The sequence below is a fragment of the Lathyrus oleraceus genome, chromosome 5 (genome assembly GCF_024323335.1).
Source record: "Lathyrus oleraceus cultivar Zhongwan6 chromosome 5, CAAS_Psat_ZW6_1.0, whole genome shotgun sequence".
Lineage (NCBI taxonomy): Eukaryota > Viridiplantae > Streptophyta > Magnoliopsida > Fabales > Fabaceae > Lathyrus > Lathyrus oleraceus.
Window position 1 is genome coordinate 192,320,537 of NC_066583.1, and position 20,865 is coordinate 192,341,401.

Below are 20,865 nucleotides of genomic sequence, written 5' to 3' on the forward strand. Positions count from 1 at the left end.
GCAATCAGTGGACTGGCGCATGGTCCAAAAGTAAAAAAGCCCAATCAAATGTCCATACACTGCTTGGGGTGAACTAGTGAAAACATGGTGAAATCAGTACAAATGGCCTAAGCCCAAGCAATAAGGCCCACACGGAATTGCATTGCAAATGGATAAGGCCAAAACTGAGTGGCAGTGAGTCAACAGTGACATGGATATTGATGAATCAGATTAATGAATCTTAAAGAAAACAAGCACGTGGATCACATGGCAAAGAAACTAAGAACAAAGTACAAATCCGTTCCCCTTTCTTCTCTGAGTCCAGTCCTCCCTTCGTCGTGCCGGAGGCCTCTTCGACGGTGGAGCCACCACAAAACAACAATTAAAGAATACCACTCCACCCAGTTTTAGGCACTGAGTCTAAATCTACCAATGAAATTCCTTAATTCACTTGAGCTATGCAAATCAAAGGGAAACATGAAGAACCCTAACATTCTCAAAGATAAATTAAATGGCACATGCTCACAGATTCGAGCTCAAACATTAGGGCTATTGATGCTAAGAATTCACTTTACACATTGGTAACCACATCATGAAAAATAGAAGAGTAAGAAGATTTACCTCCGAAACGGACGTTTGTTCCGGCGAAGATTGCAACGGAGAAGACGGAGGACCAGCGGAAAATCACTTAAAAAACAGGTAATTCACGATCCTATCTTCTTCTTCGATATTCACTTTTTCTTCCAAACTTCTTATGTGAATCGAGATTGAACCGTGAGTGATGAAACAAAGTCTTAGCTCACTCTTATTGAAGCTTCGAGGTGAAGCTTCAATGGAGTTCTGAGATAGAGCTTTGAGTGAGAGTGAGAGAGAGAGTATTGAGATTGAGAGAATGCAAAGTGAAATTCTGGTAATGAACATGATCTCAAATGAGTGAAGGATAAATTGATTTATAGCACTTTATTTTCTGTTATGAGATGCAACCCAAATTGCATTGAAATTCACTTGAAATTAAAAGTCAGCTGCAAAATGAGAAATTCTATTTTGAGTTAGTTATGAGATTCAATTCAGTTAGTTGGTTAGGTTATGATTCTGTGTGGTTGTATTTGTGTGGTTGACCGTGGAGTTCAAAATTGCAGGGGGTTGTTAATAGTAGGTTTGTGAATCGTGAATTTGAATTGTTTGGCTTATTGGTTTTGCAGGTTAAACAATGAAATAAAACAGAAATAGGAAGGCCTCCTTAAATTATATGTGTTAATTGGTTTATTGATTCTTGAGTTGTTAATTGGAATTGGATTTTGAATGTTACTTGGGATTTGTTTTTTTGCAGGGCCATGGTCAATTGGATAAGTACAAGGCAATGTTAGGTTATGTGGACTGCTATGCATTTGGAATTGGCTTGGCTTGCGTTTGGAAATGGCTTGAAGAGTGGAAATTGGTGGATGCTATGTTTGAATCAAAGGAGGCTCATGAAACTTGAATTCTTGGAATGGATTTGCTTGGTCATGGGATGAGCTCAAGCCTGCTTCCTAGGGATGGATTTGTGCATGGGCTGACTTGGGATTCGAGCTTTGGAATGCATTGGACTGGTTTTGGAGTCTTGGAATGCTTGTAATTTCATTGTTGTACTCTTGTCATTAGAATTCAAATTGTATGAAACTTTGAATGAATGTATGGAATTGTGTTAAAGTATGTATTGGAATGTTATAATTGTAATGTGATTTCGAATGTATGGAATTATTATTGTATGAAATGTGAATATTGATGGTTAAATGTAATTTTGATTTAAAATGGTTTATGTTTGGAATTGGAAATTTGTATGAAATGGTTTTGAACTTGGCCTAATGACTTAGAATGAATGGAATTTTGGAAATGAATGTATGGATATTGGCTTAAAAATCAAAAAGGGTGTAGGTCCAATTGTTAGTCTGTCTGGTGGTCTAAACAAGAAATGGACCCGGTCTATGACCTGGTTCCTTGGTCCAAAAGGTGGTTAGTTTGTTGGTCTGGCCTAGAAATGGACCACAAAATGGACCAAGTCTCTAGGGTATGAACAAAAATAAGGGAAACATGCATTTGGTGATGAAACATGGTAAAATGAATAGAAACATGTCTTAGGGGGTCAAGGTAGGGGTGGACAAACGGTCGGGTCCGGTCGGTTTCGGGTCCAAAAACCCAAACCAAGATAAACCGTGGATGAAGAAAATAGACCCAATTTTGGTTAATTTAATATCGGTTAAATTCGGTTTTGGTTTGACGGTTTGACGGGTATCTCGGTTGGATTTATACGGGTTGTGCCTATTTAAAATTGCAGCCCAACTACAAGAAAGTTAACTTTTCTTTTAATATTTTAAAATAATTTATTTTCACATAAAATTGACTAGTCAGATTTTTCTATATCTATAACATCATTCATCACAAAGTCATTGAATATAGGATATCATTATATAAAATCAAATCCATATATCAAGCTCAAGGCTATTAATAAATATATTATCAATCACATGTCTAATTATCTTAACATTTAACATTATAACAACACTATTAATATAGACACAACACATCTAAAGTTATAATTACAATCATCCATAGTGAGTATCAAAGAAGTTTAAAACCATCCAACAAGCAACATGATCAATAATTCATCCAACAAGAAGGACAAATATTGTGATTGTAGTTCTTGAGATAAAGATATAGATAAACCATTATGCATTGTTGAATTGGCATATTTGTTGAATTGGGGTATGTTGAATCTGCATATGCTGAACCTAACAATTTAATACAATAAGGGAAACATGAATAACATTAACACTGATTGTTGCAAAGTACAACCAAAAATAAAGGAACAGCCAAAATATTGATGCAGTGGTTTTTGACATAACATTCTTTTAATTCTTATTTCAATTGATTGTTTAATAGAGGAAATAAATACCTTGATATCAACGGAACCTATTGTTTGTACACCAATTAAATCTATTGAGCATTCACTTTCCCATGGTTCAACTCAGCAATGCCTATTCTAGAGCTTGACCCTATAAAGAGGAAAGAGCATGGGAAAATTATAAGGTTCCATTCTTGATAAATCATCATTTAACAATTACATGAAAATTAAATGAAACAATATTTAATTATAACAAGTACCTCAATCACAACTACATGGAAATTTAATGTTGCTTGGAACCGTTACTTACTGTTATAGAGTTTTGTGGCTTTCAATTCACAACTACATGGAAATTAAATGAAACAATATTTTAAAACTACAGGAAAATGTATTAAATGAATTAAGTCAGTTTTGATAAATCATCTATTCACAACCACATGGACAAATCAATTTTGTTATAAAATAAAGTACCTCTTTGACAAATGAGCAGTCTCATAGTAAGCAAGCCAAACATTTGAAAACAAAATGCCAAATTCCAACAAGCAAAACATCTTAATCTGAAATGAATTTGAATAGATTATAAGTATAATGAATGTTAAATTAAAACTGATATATAGTAATTAAACATTACCTAATTTCATTGAAGCTTGAGTGAGTGCCAAGATTCATCACAGAAAATTTGACCTCCCAAAAAAGGCTTACAAAATATAATTATGTGTTGTGCCAAGATGTACAAGTCATATATGACTCCAAAATATCAAAATGATTTCAAACTGTGGAAAAATAAATAAAAGCAGAATTAGTATAATATAAATTAAGTATAAAAAAGTAGAAATAATTATGCAAAATAGTCATTATCTTACAAAATTAGAAGCATCATATTTCTCAATCACAACCTATTGGTTGTGTTTGAGTAGAACCTACAGCAGCACCAGTAGCACCTCCAACTGCTGCTCCAGCTCCAGCAGCCCCAATATTTGCGGTTATGAAGCATTGTTGAAATTCTGAAACAATAAAAATGAAAATGTTATAGTTAATGGAAACCAACAAAAATATATAAATAAATAAATATTGAGCAAGAATTTTGGTACCTGATATGATTTCCTCAGTTATCCCAAACTCTTCTATGTAATTGATGTCTTTGAAATATGTACGAGCTGGCTTCAACCAGTTCTGAGTACGTATCAGCCCTTCAGCCACTGCTGGACTCAAAGAGCTCCTATAACATTCTAAAACTCTCCCCCCGGTGCTAAATGCACTCTCCGAAGCTACGGTTGATACAGGGGTGGCCAAAATTTCTTTCACCATTGCTGCTAGGATTGGGTAACGAGGTTTATTTTGTTTCCACCAAGTTAGAATGGATGATTTGTCATTATCATTTGTACAAGGATCATTCAAGTACCTCTCAAGTTCATTTTTTTTATCAATGGTATCTTTATCCTTCAAATGTTGCTTAAATGCATCAGCCCTTAGAAAATGTGAAGAATTTCTAGGTTGAGCATCAACAACAGATTGATTATCTGATGGACCGGATGACCGAATGGTCACATTAGTTTGGTCATGGGCAGATTTGTACCAGGTGTACAATTTAAACAAATTATCCTTGACATTTTTGGCCATTTTCATAGATTTTTCGGTCCCTTCCCCGTGAACTTGATCAAAAGACCACTCAATATATCTAAACTTATAATGAGGGTCAAAAATCACTCCAAAATAAAGAAATTGATTGATGTTCTTTTCCTCTCCCTAATATTTATCGTACTTACGCTTCATCTCATGTCCTACTGAGGCTAAATCAGAGTTCAAGTTCATAGATGCTTCTTGAAGCTCACCAAAAACAGATGATAATTGGTGGTAAGCAGTGTGCAATGACACTTGTTGAGATGAAGAAAATACCTTGGTGGCTTCATAGAAAATTTTCAAAAATTTCACAAAGGCCCTAGCCTTTTCCCAATCAGTATAGCAAGGAGGACCATGACGTCCAAACCATTCCACATACCCTACATCTTCTCCTTCTAATTTTTCAAATGCTGTTTGGAACTTCTCAGCAGCATCCAACATCATGTATGTCGAGTTCCACCTCGTGGAAACATCGAGACATAGATGTTTCCTACAAGTAATCCTAGAAAATTCAACACACTCTTTGAATTTCAATGCCCTTTGTGGTGAAGATCTCACAAATCTCACAGCATTACGAATGCTTGACACAGATGAATCTTGTTCTTTCAATCCATCATTAACAATTAAATTCAAAATATGTGCGCAGCAGCGCATATGAAAAAAATCAGCTTCACCCATTAATCCATTCTTGATATGAACCCTTTTCTTTAAATATGCTACAGCTACATCGTTGGACGATGCGTTGTCAACAGTGATTGTAGACACATTTCTAAGACCCCATTCCCTCAATACATCCTCAAGTTTTCTACCAATGGTCTCCCCTTTGTGATTAGGAACTAAACTAAAGCTAATGATTCTTTTTTGGTAGTTCCAATCATTGTCAACAAAGTGAGCTGTAACTGTTATATAGCTAAGGTTTTGAATGGAAGTCCAACAATCTGTAGTAAGTGCTACCCTGCTGCAATCAGACCTAAAATAAGCTTTCAATCGCAACTTCTCATCTAGATACAACTGAAAACAATCCCTAGCAACTGTCCTCCTAGATGGGATAGTCAAAAGTGGTTCTAATTGATTACATAAGAATATAAAACCCTCACCATCAACTACTCTAAATGGGTGTTCATCAAGGATAACAAACAGAGTTATTGCCTTTCTACAAGCTTCTTTATCAAACTTTGGGCTAACAGAAATCAAGCCACCACTACCAAAAGCAAGGTTGGTTTGTTTCAGGTCATTTTCTAGGTAAGGATTTTTGTAACAAATTTTGGAGTGGGCGAGCATGTTAGACGTTCCGTGTGATTTAGGATCACATCTATATCGTTTATGGCAATGCTTACAGGCAGCAGTTCGTTCCACAACATCAGTTAATTCGATAAAATGGTCCCAACATGAAGATTTTTTCTTGGGACCATCCGCATTAGGCCTCCTTCTCTTTCTACTATGGTCAATAGGAGGGATAAGAGCCTCAGTTGCAGCTGCAAACGATTAATAAAGCATACAAAAATACACTTAGTAAAACAAAAACATTTACATAAAAAAGAACACTAGTTAATAAATTATTTATTTTTCACATACTGTATCTACTAATGAGCATGAAAGAAACACTAGTAATAAGTAGTATTAGATTATTAAAAGGAATACTAGTTATATATTTGTTTGTTCACATACTGTACAAACACAAAATCAGGTTAAAAGGAATACTAGTAGTTTTAAAATATTGTATTAGATTATTAAAAGGAATACTGTATTATATATTTGTTAATTCATATCAGGTTTTTCAAAACACAAAATAAAATTAACATTTGAAAACTTCTAATAGCCTAACCAATATTTCACATTCAAACAACATAGGCAAAAAATAGAGTTAATTAACACTTACTGTCTTGTTGTTCTTGCTCCATAATTTCCAACCCAACTGGTGGTACTTCTCTACTACTATCTCCTTGCTCCATCTTTCCAATTTCCAGTCCATATAATAAAACATGTCAAAACAAAATCCAACAAAATAATTAATACAAATAAATCAAGAATCAGAGAGATAACATTAGCTATTAAATCAAGAATCAAACAGAAAAGTAACATTACCTGATTAGAGTTTTTTAGAAGAATCAGAGATCTAACATGTCAAAACAAATAAATAATGTTAGTTTATAACTTTGAAACATTAAAACTCAAATATTCATATGAAAACTCATGAACAAAGTAAAACCCTAAATATATAGAAGAAACAAAAGACTGAAAAAATAGAAGAAGAAAACGAAAATACCTTAAAGAAGATGATGAAGAAGAGTTCAGTGAACAATATACACGGTTTAGAAGAAGGATCTATGCCATATTAAGGTTTTTGCAGCGGCGACGGTGGATTAGGGTTTGAGAAGATGAACAGTTCTTGAAGAGAAAGTGAGAGAGCGTGAGATGAGAAAAGTGAGGAAATGTGTGTTTTGCTGAGTCTGAATGGAAAAAGGCTAGGGCCTTTGTGAAATTGCCAGCATGTAAAATTGTGAATTAAACCGGTTCGGTTCGGTTTTAAATGGTTCATATATATAGGTCCGAACCGGTCCAATGCTACCCATATTAAACTGTTTGGACCAACCGATTAAACCGTTTAACCGACCCAGCCCAATCCCTTTTCATTTTTTTTTCCGGTTATGCCGGTTCCGGATCGGGCTTGGACCGTTTGTCCAGCCCTAGGTCAAGGGAGGGTCAATTGACTTTGGTCAACTGGTTGACCAAAAAGTCAACGTTCACCAAAAGTCAACTATAAAAGATCTGGCCAATTTTGTGCTTTTGTATGTACACGAACACCTTTGTAATGTAATGGACAATATGTGAATAAAAATGACACTTGAATTGATTGTAATGAACATGAATGAAATTGTCTAAAAAGACCGTGGACTGGATTAAATGGACTAGTGGACATGGCCATCCAATGAACCAAACATAAGCAACAAAACCTAACAAACTTGAATGTGTCATGAATGAGGACTTGATTGAACTTGAATTGACCAAAGACCAAAGATTAATGACCAAGGCAACACCATATGGATGGAAACAATGACCTTGATCCAGATGAAATCTTATGCACAAAGGCAAGTTTAAGAGTTGATGATGCATGACAAGATGTATGACAAGAACCTCCTCAAATGAGATAGGGTTTTAGTCAATTCCATGATCAAAAGTCAACCTCAAATGCACATAAGTACTAAGCATCCCTGATTAGGGTTTCATGATGCACAAACCCTAATCAAGGTCTTCAAACCAAGCATAAAGCTCCGTAATTAATATACCAACACATGAGCCCATAATTAGAGTTTAGATGATAAAATAAATGCCCAAAAGTCAATAGCAAAATCCCAAAGGAACAAAGCCAAGAATAAGGATCTTGCAGCATAGATGAATGCCAAGTTGTGATCTCCTTGAATCCATGTCCCAAAGATCAAGTCATTAGGGTTTCACCATAATTATTCCATATGAAGAGCCATGTCATATCTCTAGAGCTTGATCCATAGGAAATCCTAGCTTTGCAAGCCACAAGATTTGAATCTATGATGATTATTAGCAAGTCTTAACATAAATAAAATGATGCACATGAATGAGTACAGATGAGCCTCAAATCATAGGTTGTATAAAAAATGAAAAAGGGAGAGCAAATTTTGGGGTATGACATTAGCCAGTTAGTCACCGCTACAAAAATATCGTCACCACACATGCCCTAAAAGTTTCGATAATACGCCAGATTAAATCCATTCGGACCTGGCGACTTACTCAGGTGCATATGAATCCGTGTTTCATACAACTCTTCTTTGGTAATAGGTTCTAGCAGTTTGTCATTATCCTCACTTGATACTCGTTGATGTATGAGAGAGAGCACATGTTCATATACTCCTTATTTTTCTTCAAATAATTGGCTAAAGTATTCCTTTGCTACCTCACAAAGACCTGCATGTTCTTTCACTTCCACTTTTCATTAATCAACTTGTCAATCTTCTTGAATTTCCTTCTAGCCGTAGCATACATATGAAAGAATTTTGTATTTAGGCCACCCTCCCTAAGTCAATGCATTTTAGCATGTTGTTTCCAAATATTTTCCTCCTGAATAAGTGGCTTAGAATGTTTCTGTCGTGCCTCCAAGAAATGATCAACATTATCAGGTTCATTACGACTACTGTATCTTTCCATCTCTTCCATGCAATCTTTCACCTCCTCTTTAAATTTCATGTGTTTCCACCTACTCCATCTTTTAAGCTCCTCCGCATAACATATTATTCGGTCAGTAATATCTAGATCTCTTTTCAGTGTCCATCCTGAAGTCGTTACCTCATCAATGTCCTCTTCTTGCAGCCAACTATTTTCAAATTCGAATGAATATTTATAACAACATCTATGGATAGAATCTCTTTTAAAAATAAAAAAATAAACTTGTTATAAAACTAAATAAAAAAATATAGAGATCAAAGAGAGGAAGGGAAGATAGAAAGTAATATTATATTATTTTCTTCAAAAATACACTTTACATTGCAATGTGGATCTTATTTATAAGACCTAAGGGAGATGAAAAATCACAACTATTAATAGGGAATAGGAAGATGAAAAGAAGAATAAGGATGGACACACACTTTTGTCTTTATCCATAGCACTCCCCCTTAGATGTCGAGGATATCTCTCGTTAAAACCTTACTAAAAAAACCCAGTGGGAAAAAAATTTAGTGAAGGAAAAAAAGTACAATATCCTTTCATTTCTCCCCCTCAGCTGAACGATCATTTCTTCGATGAAGACCAATCTTTTGTACTAGTTAATTAAAAATTCTACTTGGGAGTGACTTTGTAAAAAGGTCTACAAGATTATCACATGAGTAGATTTGTTGGATGCTTATATCATCACTCTTTTGAATATCATGAGTAAAAAAAGAACTTTGGAGAATGTGTTTTGTCCGGTCTCCTTTAATGTAACCATCTTTCAATTTAGCAATGCATGCAGTATTATATTCATATATGGTCGTTGTATTTAATTTTTCATAAGATAAACCACAAATATTTTGTATGTGTTGAATTAAGGATCTCAACCAAACGCATTCTCGACTTGCCTCATGTAATGCAAAAAGTTCTGTATGATTAGATAATGTTGCTACTATGGTTTGTTTCACCGATCTCCATGAAATAGTTGTACCCCCACATGTAAACAATTAACATGTTTCTGATCTACCATTATGAGGATCTGACAAGTAACTTGCATATGCATAACCTGTTAATTTGAATATGGATACTTTGGTATAAAATAAACCCATTTCTATTGTACCTCTAAGGTAACAAAGTATATGTTTGACTATGTTCTAATGTCTTCGTGTAGGTGAAGAATTGTATCTTGCTAATAGATTGACAACAAATGATATATCAGGACGTGTATAATTAGCAAGGTACATTAGTGCTCCAATTGCACTGAGATATGGTACTTCAGGACCAAGCAATTCTTCATCCTTTTCTCGAGATCTGAAAGGATCCTTTTCCATATATAATGAGCTAACAACCACCGGAGTAGACAACAGGTGACATTTGTCCATATAGAAGCGTTTTAACACCTTTTTTATATAGCCTTCTTGATGTACAAATATTCATTTGTCCAAATGTTCAATTTGCAAACCTAGTCATAATTTTGTCTTTCCTAGGTCCTTCATTTCAAACTCTTTCTTTAAACAATTCATAGCTTTTGGAAGCTCTTCAGGAGTTCCAATAATATTTATGTCATCCATATAGACAACTATTATTGCAAATTTCTTTCGTGACCTTTTTATAAAAATACAAGGGCAAATTAAGTTATTTGTGTATCCCTCTCTAAGCAAATATTCACTGAGACAATTATACCACATTCGTCCCGATTGTTTCAGACCATAGAGAGACTTGTTCAATCTTATGGAGTAGCTTTCTCGAGATTCAGAGTTGTGTGCATCTGGTATATTGAACCCTTAAGGGAGTTTCATGTAAATTTCACTATCAAGTGAACCATACAGATAAGCTGTTACAACATCCATCATGTCCAAAATTAACCCTTCATGTGCTACAAGGCTTATTAGATATCGAAAAGTGCTTGCATCCATTACAGGTGAATATGTCTCATCAAAATCAATTACAGGTCTTTGCGAAAATGCTTGAGTGACAAGTCGAGCTTTGTATCTCACAATTTCATTTTTTTTTCATTTCTTTTTCATATGAAAACCCATTTGTATCCAACTGGCTTCACACCTTGAGGTGTTCGGACTACAGATCAAAAAACTTGTCTTTTGTAGAGCGAGTTTAATTCTGCTTCAACTGCATCTTTCTATTTTGGCCAGTCCTCACTTTGTCTACAAATTTTAATAGACATTGGTTTCTGATCCTCTTTGCCATTTATCTCATTTAGCGCTATATTGTATGCAAAAACATCATCAATGTCGACATAACTTATCGAGATCTCTTTATTTTCATGAGTTTCAGGTACCTGATCAATCTCTTCTAGAGATGGAATGTTTATTATGTCTGAAGTTTCTTTTAGATTTTCTATATCCTCACTTTGACCATCTTTATTCTTATCTCCCTTTCTTGTTCGAGGATTTTTATCTTTGAAACCGATTGGTCTGCCACGCTTCAGACGTGGTTGAGACTCATTTGATTGTCCAACAGGGATACCAATTTTTATTGGAGAATTTGTAACTAGTATATATGATTTAGTAACACCTTTTAGATCAGTGAATGCATTTGGTAATTGATTTGCTAAGTTTTACAACTGAATTATCTTTTGAACTTCTAGTTCACATTATTTTGTTTGAGGATCAAGATGAGATAATGATAATTCATTCCAACTGATCTCTTTTTCCAGCTTCTTATTCTCTCCTCCTAATGTTGGAAAATTTGATTCATCAAAATGGCAATCAACAAAACAAGCAGTGAATAAATCTCCTGTTGTTGGTTCAAGGTACTTTACAATAGATGGAGATTCATATCCAACATATATTCCCATTCTCCATTGAGGACCCATCTTATTGCGTCGTGGTAGAGAAATTGGAACATACACCGCACATCCAAAAATTCTTAGATGGGAAATATTAGGTTATTTACTCAAAAAAATAATTGTAAAAGGGAAGAGGTGTGGTAACTCGTTGACTTGATGCAAATCAATGTTGCAACATGCAAAATTGCATGTCCCCAGGCAAAAACTGGAAGTTTGCATCTCATAATAAGTGATTCTGCAAGTTCAAGATGTATTAGTGATGTTGCAATTAATTTTATTCGTTTAATAAATGATTCTGCAAGTTCATTTTGTATATGAACATGTGTTACTGGGTGTTCTATGCCAATTCCAATAGACATACAATACTCATTAAATGCTTGAGATGAAAATTCTGCAGCATTATCAAAACGTAGTTTCTTGACAAGATAATCGGGGAAATGAGCTCTTATTCAAATCAGTTGAGTTAGCAATCTCGCAACGCATGGTTGCGAGTTCACAACAAACAAACACGTGACCATCTAGTTGATGCATAAATTAAAACCATAAAATATCTAAATGGTCCACATGATGGGTGTATTGACTCATAAATATCACCATGTATACGCTCTAAAAAACTGATAGATTCATTTCCAATTTTTGTTGATGATGGTCGAATTATCAACTTCCCTTGCAAGAAATAGTTGCATGAGAACTTATTTGATTGGATAATTTCCCTACTCATTAATTGATGACCGCATGAATTTTCAATTATTTTTCGCATCATTATATAACCAGAATGACCCAACCGGTCATGCCAAATTAGAAATTTATCATTATTTGTAAATTTATGGTTTACAGTTGTATGTGTTTCAGTTGTACTAATATAAGTGTAGTATAAGCTAGATGATAAAGCCGATAGCTTTCCCATTACAAATTTTTTGTCCGGATTGTGTTTTGTAATACAAAGATATTCAATTCCTCCATCATCTCTTATTTCAATATGGTATCCATTTAGGCAGATATCTTTGAAACTTTATAAATTTCTATGAGACTTGGGGGAATATAATGCATTATCAATGTGAAATATTGTTTCTCCATGTAACAACATGTTGGCTCTTTTGGAGCCTTCAAATATTTTTAAAGTGCCAAATATAGTACTGGCATCAGTCTTTTGACTCACTAAATATAAAAATATCTTTTATTTTTTAGAATTGTGTGGATTGTTGCACTGCCAGCAAGACACATATCTTCATTGCTGGTGCTAGTGTCCATATTCATTCTAAAAGCAATAATAATTTTTAACAATAAATTATAAACACACTTTAAAAACACAAGTCATTTGAACAATAAATTAAGTAAATAAACAAGTAGAAAACACACTTTATCATTACTAGAAAATAAATTCAAAACATCCACAAACACTTATTTAATAACTAAAAAGGAGATTTCCATAAATTTTATTTCTTGACACTTCCATCTCCAATAAGGTGATCAATTTTTCCATCTAGATCAACAAATAATTCACCAATATCTAAATGGGTAACATCCATATTATCGTAATCTGGATCATCATCTTCATTAGCAAAGTGAGTCTCAATCCTTGCCCTTTTATTTTTCAGTAATTTTTGATAAAGATCAATAAGGTGTTTTGGAGTACGACAAGTGCGGGCCCAATAACCTTTTCCTCCACAACGGTAACAAGTATTTTCATTAGTTTTGCTACTCCGACCCTCTTTTTTATTCTTTTCAACATTTTTCCACTTCTGGTGGAAATATGTGTTCTTATGATTACCATTGCGACCACGATCAAAACCAAGACCATGAGCATAATTACTACCACGACCACAGTTTTTTCCATAGTGATCGTGCCTTGTCACATTCACTTCTGGGAATGAAGTTGTACCAGCAGGACGAGCCTCGTGATTTTTCATCAATAGTTCATTATTTTGCTCAGCCACAAGAAAATAAGATATTATGTCAGAATATTTATTAAATCTTTTTTCTTGATATTGTTGCTGCAGGAGCACATTAGATGCATAAAAGTGGAAAATATTTTTCTAACATATCTTCATCGGTTACTTTTTCTCCATATAGTGTCAGCTTAGAAGTTATTCTAAACATTGCAGAATTATAATCACTTACACTTTTAAAATCCTACAAACGTAAATGCATCAAATCACATCGAGCTTTTGATAGGATAATCGATTTTTGATGATCATGTCTATCTTTCAATTATTTTCACAGGACATGTGGGTCAGTTAGGGTAAGATATTCATTTTTAAAATCCTCATAAAGGTGACGAACGAAGGAATATCATTGCTTTTGCCTTTTGTTGATCAGATGATTTATTTCCTTCTTTAATAGTGTTGTCATGACCTTCTGCGTTTAAATGAATTTTAGTGTCTAGAGTCCATGTCAAATAGTTCTTTCCCGAAATATCAAGAGCCCCAAAATCCAATTTCATAAAATTTGACATACTTAACTTTACCAAAAAAAAAAAGATAAAATATTAAGTATTAAATATTATAATAAGATAATTATCATAAAGACAATATTAAATATTAATATTTAAAATAACACTTTTGTAAATTCTAATATTTAAAATAACACAATATCAAATTGGATTGTTATGTTAGTCCTAAAATTATCTACTTAAAAAATATCAAATTAGTGACAAAATACATCTTACATTTTTTTTAATTGTTATAAAATCTAAATTGCTAACTTGATCAAAATCATGAAATAATAATATTTCAAATAATTTTCAATCTCTTGACAAAATAATAAATATAAGGATTAATAAATTTCGGTATTTTAAAAATAACAACTAATAATTTAGAGTATTTACTTTAACAAAAAAAAAAATTCTCAACTTCCTTCCTTACGAAAAAAACAAAATTTTTCTTGCTTCATCCTAAATGAAAAATAGCAAATAGAAGTGTTATAAGTTCTTCAAGAACTATACAATGTTATTTTGTTATCCTTCAGAGATGTTATACTTTATAAGTCATTCAAGAATTATATAAATGATTTGTTTATAAATAATGATCTAAAAATTATAATCATCTTTCTGAGATGGGTTAAACTTATTTGTGTCATTCTTCTTGAATGACAATCTTTTGACAATTTTTAAAAATTACAAAAAATCATCAATAATAATATACTTTTTTGATGTTAAATAAATTATATCACATAATCAATTATTTTTTTTCTTCTTATTTTCATAATTCTAAACAAATGATGGTTCAAGATTAATTCGAGATGGAAGCGAAAGAATTATACCTTAGAGTTTCGTGTTAATAACATGTTATAAAACTAAATAAAATAATATAAAGATCAAAGATACGAAGAGAAAAGAGAAACTAATATTATATTATCTTCTTCAAAAATATAATTTATATTACAATATGAATCTTATTTATAGAACCTAAAGAGAAGAAAAATCATAACTATTAATAGAGAATACGAAGATGTAAAGAAAAATCAAGATGAATAATCATTTTTATCTTTATTCATAACAATTTTTTTATAAAATATTGAAAATAAATTAAATAATTTCTATAAAAAAATATCAAATACACTCTGAAAGCATTTGTTATCTTTCTCCACCTCCTCCTCTCCTATCTTTCAGATTAAATTGAAAAAAGTATCTCTTCTTTAAATTAACATTTTCAATCTATTTTAATAATTAATATTTGGACATAAAAACGATCCCTAGTCCCATTACACCTCAAAGGACTGTAATTTGTGACCACTCAACAAGAAAAAGGTGGCATAAAAATGATGGAATATATATATATATATATATATATATATATATATATATATATATATATATATATATATATATATATATATATATATATATATATATATATATATATATATATAAAATAGAAGTTTATCAATCTGCTTAGCTTTAGTTAGCCATGACAATTATATAATGCCACATTAAATTTTAATTAATTGTTAGCTTGTCACTGGGTTTGTATGTACTTAGCAACATGCTGATTCATGCCGTTTTGATCTTTCTTTATACCTTTTTAATTTTATCAGGTTACAAATAAAAAATTATTTCCCTACTATTACATTAAATAAAATGAATCACAAAGTCATACCTATCCCCATAAGTTCAAAGGAAAAATTATGTTTCTAGTAGTGAATGTTTGATTTAGTTTTTGGAAGTGGTAAAAATTATATTTTAGAAGTAAATTTGATTTTCGAATAATTTTAAAATATTTGATTTTCTAAAATAGAATTGATTTATTTAATTTAGATGAAAATTTCGGATTTATTAGACATGCAAATTTAGTTAATCATTTTCAACGGGCAGAACCAAAGTATCTTACCTATTATTTTATTTTGGTCCCTCCGTCTCATCCCTTTTTCTTTATAAGTTCGGGTCTAAATGTGAGGCACATGACTTTTAGCCACTTTTAATCTTTATCCGTATTTGCGGACAGAGACAAATTTTTCTGATCCACCCTCTCTACTTTGTCCGTTCTGCCCCGTTTTTTTCGTGCACCGACATGGCAGTTTTTCCAGCGGTATGTTTTATAACTTTTTTATGTTCCCTTGTCTTCCTAGTTAGGTTAAGCACTTGAATGAAATGAAAGTTCATTATTAGCTACACATTACAATACAAAGATCAGAATGAGTGTCCATAACTATTAAACAAGGAAGAAAAACACTACACCAAATACTAGAACAATCATGTTTATGTCTTGGTCATCTCCATGCAGAAGCCACAATCAAGTTTTTGTCTTCCCAACCAAAATGAAGTGCACCCTTTTCCTCCTTTATCTTGTACCTATCACAGTACACCTTAACTAGTTTTCGGATTTCGTCGCTCGCGTTTGTGCTCATCGGAGATGAACTAAACCCCGCCATTGTCATCCTAGCTCTCCATTTCCCCGCGACTTCATACCGTTCTATCCGATCCTCGCCTTCACACGCAACCGTATTAACAATGTCTCTAGCTAAGCATTGCCTCTCAACATTCATCCTATCTTGACTCTCTCTAGGAAGAGTAACATCAAGTGACTCAAAAACAGCAGAGTAGTAATTATAAGCTTCGACGAACCTCTGCAAGAAAGGCGCGGTATTGGTGTTTACGTCTTGCTCCACCACCGTTACAATCTTGGGATTCAAGCTCTTCACCAAGCGAAGAAGTTGGTCTCGTTCGTTTACCGTTGACACGCTCTCGTCAGGCATGTGATGAAGCTGGAATGCAAAGTTCACGACAAGAGCTTCTCCACGATGACAGTTGAGCATCGACGAGGTGACAATGGATGCCTTTGATGCGACTGCTCGAAATTCAAATGACAAACCAAGTGCTTCTGCTAGTTTTTTGAGCCTTTGTCCTATGATATTTAGTCCTCCAACAGATCGTTGCACGGATTCAGGATCATCGATCCCGGTTAATCGAACATGTGATGGCTTACGAGATCTCAAAGCAAGTGTTTGAATAAGGTTTATGTACTGACTTCCTTGATTGATGTCGAAATCTATGATATGAATCTTCATTTCATCTTTAACAGCTTCTGTAATCGCATTGTTTGCAGCAATAAACCCGAATTTAAAGCACGGACAAATCTCAAAGAGTATCTGCATCGCGGCTAATCGGTCCGAAGAAGGAGGTTCCTTGCATTTCAAGGCTCTATATATACTTTTACCCGATTCAGCGAGACGAGCTGCAAGTCCCTCCACCATATAGGCTGCAATTCTTTGAGAAGGCTCTCCTTGAATCGACACCATCTGTCGAAGATTGTTTATCATCGATGATGCTTCCTTGTCATTTCCTTCTGAAATTGCAGTAGCACATTCATATAGCAGTTGCTTGGGGTTCCTAGAGATTTTTCGTATTTCTTTAGCAATGCTACCAATGCTAGTAACGTTGGAATCTGAAGACGAATACTCCTTTGGCGAGTCATGTTCATCGAGAAGCAGCATATTCTGAACCGGATCATGATCCGCCCAATCGATTTCCAAGCATCGAGAGTTTTCATATTCCTCTTCCGCCTCAATGTCACTATCCTCAAGTAATGCTCTCTCCAATGCTTCTAGTTTCGATCTCATTACACGGTCCACTTCAACTGAATCCCCGCTTCGATTTTCCATCATCAAACAACTATCAAAGGGGTTATTAGCAACCACTGAAGCACCATCTGGATGAATTGAACTTGTAGAAATGTCGGAGCTAGACAGTTCTATGAGTTCTTCCGTTTGTGAGTCACGGAAGTACTTCTCGTAACTCTTGATCGAGTAAGTATCTGTCATATACATGCTTCTATGCTTATCTGAATAAAAACATGAGGACAAATGAGGGTAATATCAATTATGAAATTAAGCAGTCTCAATATGAGATTTATATAGTTTAATCATCATGAATCATCGGGGTAATAATCGATTATGATCTTCTGTCTGCAGTTATAGAACAAATAACAAATAAATCAAAATTGATCAATGTTTTTTCAGACAATCAATGGTTCGCTTGTTAGGTGGAAGAATATCCTAGCCACAATATCCATTATTGTCTGAAATTCCAACTCAAAAGATGAGTACATAGATCAAAGTGATAAAAACAAAACACCCTTTGAAAAATTAACAACTTGCTTAGAATTTTAACAAATCTCTATTACAATCACACGCATCATACTATATAAGTAACATGTATAGTACCTTTTATCAGAAGAATGGATTCAAGCAGTTAAAGATCAATAATCAAAGAAAGTGCATCATGATCTGCTGGAGAACAGATCAAAGATCATAGAAGTCCTTCTACCCTATGATTTTGTCGACAAGAGAGAGAGGGAGAGATAGAGAGATGAGGAAGAATGAACTTTTGAAGGAGAAGAAAGGTTAATTAGCATTGGATTTTTAGAAGAGGCATAAGCACTTGTTGATGTGTGTTTTTCTAGATTAAAAAATGGGGTGATAGAGAGTTGAAGTTGGTACTAAAGTAACAAGTAAGATCAAAGAAAATAGCCGAATACTACTAGCAAGTGGCTACTTTCAGAATCAATATATAATAAGCATAGCCAAGTAAAATGTATAGTTATTTAGATACTTGACTTTAAAACTCAATTATTGGGAATAATACTATAACAACACAGTTGATAGAAATTCAAAAATCTAGTTATATATAATTTTGATTTGTAATTTATATTATTAATAGAGTGATGCTCTCAATTTCGAATAAAGAAATATTTTTTTAAAAATCAATTATTTTAATTTTCAATATATTAAATAAACATTTTTTTTAAAGAAATTTACTTTTAAAATTTTCAAAAAAATTTCTTAAGACACTCATTAGCATTTCTCTTATTATTATTTTAGAAAGGAAAAAATATTATATAAATAATGAAAACAAAAAAGGACGGGGAAGATAAAACCTAACCCATCAAAAAGTAGCAAAATTTATAGCTGGACATGTCTAGCATATCCCTCATTTAAAAAAAAGAAGCACAAATAACAAGTGAATCACACTAAGTGTCATAATCAACAAAAACATGCATTGTATAATTTATCTACACATGCATTTTCCTTTTTGAAAATGTGAGATATCTTGAATCTAGATGAACTTATAGTTTGTAAAGTGTTGTTCTTTTGATTAACTACTTCCGATAAAACAAGGTGGATAGTACAAGATGCTAATTGTGAAGATGCATCATGTGGGACCAGATGTTCAAGTTTGAGGTGCAACATTTTGCCTCAGTCTGTTAGCTAGATTGCGTGAGTAAATCTAAGCATGATTGTGTCTGTTTATAAAAATATTTGTTCTATCCAATTTTCTCCTAAAGTGATTGACAGAAAGATTTGTTTGTAAGCAACTTGTTAAGCAATATGTTCAACACATATTATGTGACATCTTGGCGTACAAATTGTGTTCTAATTATCTTCAGATTTGTTTTGGTGTTAATTTTTTCAGAAGATATAGAAGTTTGCTTTTGGAAGAAGCTTGGTAATCCAAATCAACTTGAAAAATATTTTATTCAAATAAGAAAATTTGATTTGATTGAATTTGCTTTGAAGAAAAAAATTTATTTGAATATGCCTTGAAGGAAGATTTGTTTCAGATTTAATATGTAAAAGTATTGATTGAAGATTCATTCTAGGAAGAGATTTATTCTAAATCTTTTACTTGAGAAGTTGGAATTATATTTTATATCAAACAAAGATTTTATTTGAGTTGTTCAAGATTCAGAATTTTGTTACGTGGACAAATGTCATGCCAAATATTCTAGCATGTGTGCAACATCTGACATTTATCAACATGCTATGACTGTTGTTGTTTTGAGCAAAAATTCTGGTTGTGTTTCAATATGATTTGTTGCTATCTTTTAGCAGTGTTGTTGTTCCTTATAGATTTATTGCATTATGTAAAACAACATGGAATATGTTTTGGTGAAGAAAGGATACATGTGGGATCAGATGTTCCAGCATGTGTGCAACATCTTGTCCTTGTCTGCAGGCCAATATTGTTGTTGTTTTGAGCGTAATTTATGGTTGGGTTTCAATCTGATTTGTTGTTATCTTTTAGCAATGCATTAGTTATATTTGTTTGGAAGATTAAAAGATCAAATCAAACCAGTTAGAGATTTAAATTTGAATTCAAACAAATCAAATCTTTTATTGGAAGTTTTTTTTTAACATATCAAAACAAATCTTCTACATATCTGAGCATGGTCTCATATCTTATGCCCATTGGAGAAAAGCCCAGAAGATTGCATTGCTATTTAAGGAGACTCAGACCTAACATTTGAAGGGTGTGCAAATATTGAAGATCTTTGTCTTAGGGTTTCTATTTTGAGTCTTTTGTTTATGTTGTTGTTTATGCACCACTCTAGCGCTTACATTCATATCCAAAGACATAGAGTTTAGTTTGTTAGTTTAGTTGTAATTCAACATTCAATATTCTGATTATCGTACACTAGGGTTAGCAAAAAATATAGCTGGACATGTCCAACCTATCCCTCATTTTTTTTAAAAGCACAAATAACAAGTGAATCACACTAAGTGTCATAATCAACAAAAATCATGCATTGCATAATTGATCTGCACATGCATTTTTCTTTTTGAAAATGTGAGATATCTTGAATCTACATGAACTTATAGTTTGTAAAATATTGTTCTTTTGATTAGCTACTTCTGATAAAACAACGTGAATAGTACAAGATGCTAATTGTGAAGATGCATCATGTGGGGCCAGATGTTCAAGCTTGAGGTGCAACATATGGCCTTAGCCTGTTATCTGGATTGCATGAGTAAATCTAAGCATGATTGTGTTGGTTTCTAAGAATATTTGTTCAATCCAATTTTCTCCTAAACTGTTTGATAGAAAGATTTGGTTGTAAGCAATTTGTTAAGCAAGATGTTCAACACATATTGTGTGACATCTTGGCGTACAAATTGAGTTATGATT

General features: G+C 33.1%; 2 protein-coding genes and 2 long non-coding RNA genes across 4 annotated transcripts; 1 reads left to right on the forward strand and 3 right to left on the reverse strand.

Moving 5' to 3' along the window:
• Positions 1-210: 210 nt before the first annotated feature.
• LOC127082647 (uncharacterized) lies at positions 211-1,752 on the forward strand. Its single transcript, XR_007788195.1, has 2 exons — positions 211-678; positions 1,310-1,752. It is a non-coding gene; the product is annotated as an uncharacterized LOC127082647 (long non-coding RNA).
• A 777-nt stretch (positions 1,753-2,529) lies between these two features.
• Positions 2,530-4,049, reverse strand: LOC127082650 (uncharacterized). The gene is made up of 7 exons (XR_007788196.1): positions 3,952-4,049; positions 3,724-3,864; positions 3,492-3,633; positions 3,332-3,417; positions 3,121-3,202; positions 2,912-3,011; positions 2,530-2,747 (listed from the first exon to the last, which is right to left on the reverse strand). It is a non-coding gene; the product is annotated as an uncharacterized LOC127082650 (long non-coding RNA).
• Positions 4,050-4,606: 557 nt separating this feature from the next.
• LOC127079628 (zinc finger BED domain-containing protein RICESLEEPER 2-like) lies at positions 4,607-7,066 on the reverse strand. The gene is made up of 3 exons (XM_051020010.1): positions 6,747-7,066; positions 6,360-6,596; positions 4,607-5,955 (listed from the first exon to the last, which is right to left on the reverse strand). The coding sequence occupies exons 2-3, from the start codon at positions 6,430-6,432 to the stop codon at positions 4,607-4,609; spliced, it is 1,422 nt and encodes a 473-aa protein (XP_050875967.1). The 5' UTR covers positions 6,433-6,596; positions 6,747-7,066.
• An 8,975-nt stretch (positions 7,067-16,041) lies between these two features.
• Positions 16,042-18,460, reverse strand: LOC127082656 (scarecrow-like protein 1). Its single transcript, XM_051022882.1, has 2 exons — positions 18,123-18,460; positions 16,042-17,740 (listed from the first exon to the last, which is right to left on the reverse strand). Exon 2 carries the CDS (start codon positions 17,724-17,726, stop codon positions 16,170-16,172), a length of 1,557 nt encoding a protein of 518 aa, XP_050878839.1. The 5' UTR covers positions 17,727-17,740; positions 18,123-18,460; the 3' UTR covers positions 16,042-16,169.
• Positions 18,461-20,865: the final 2,405 nt, after the last annotated feature.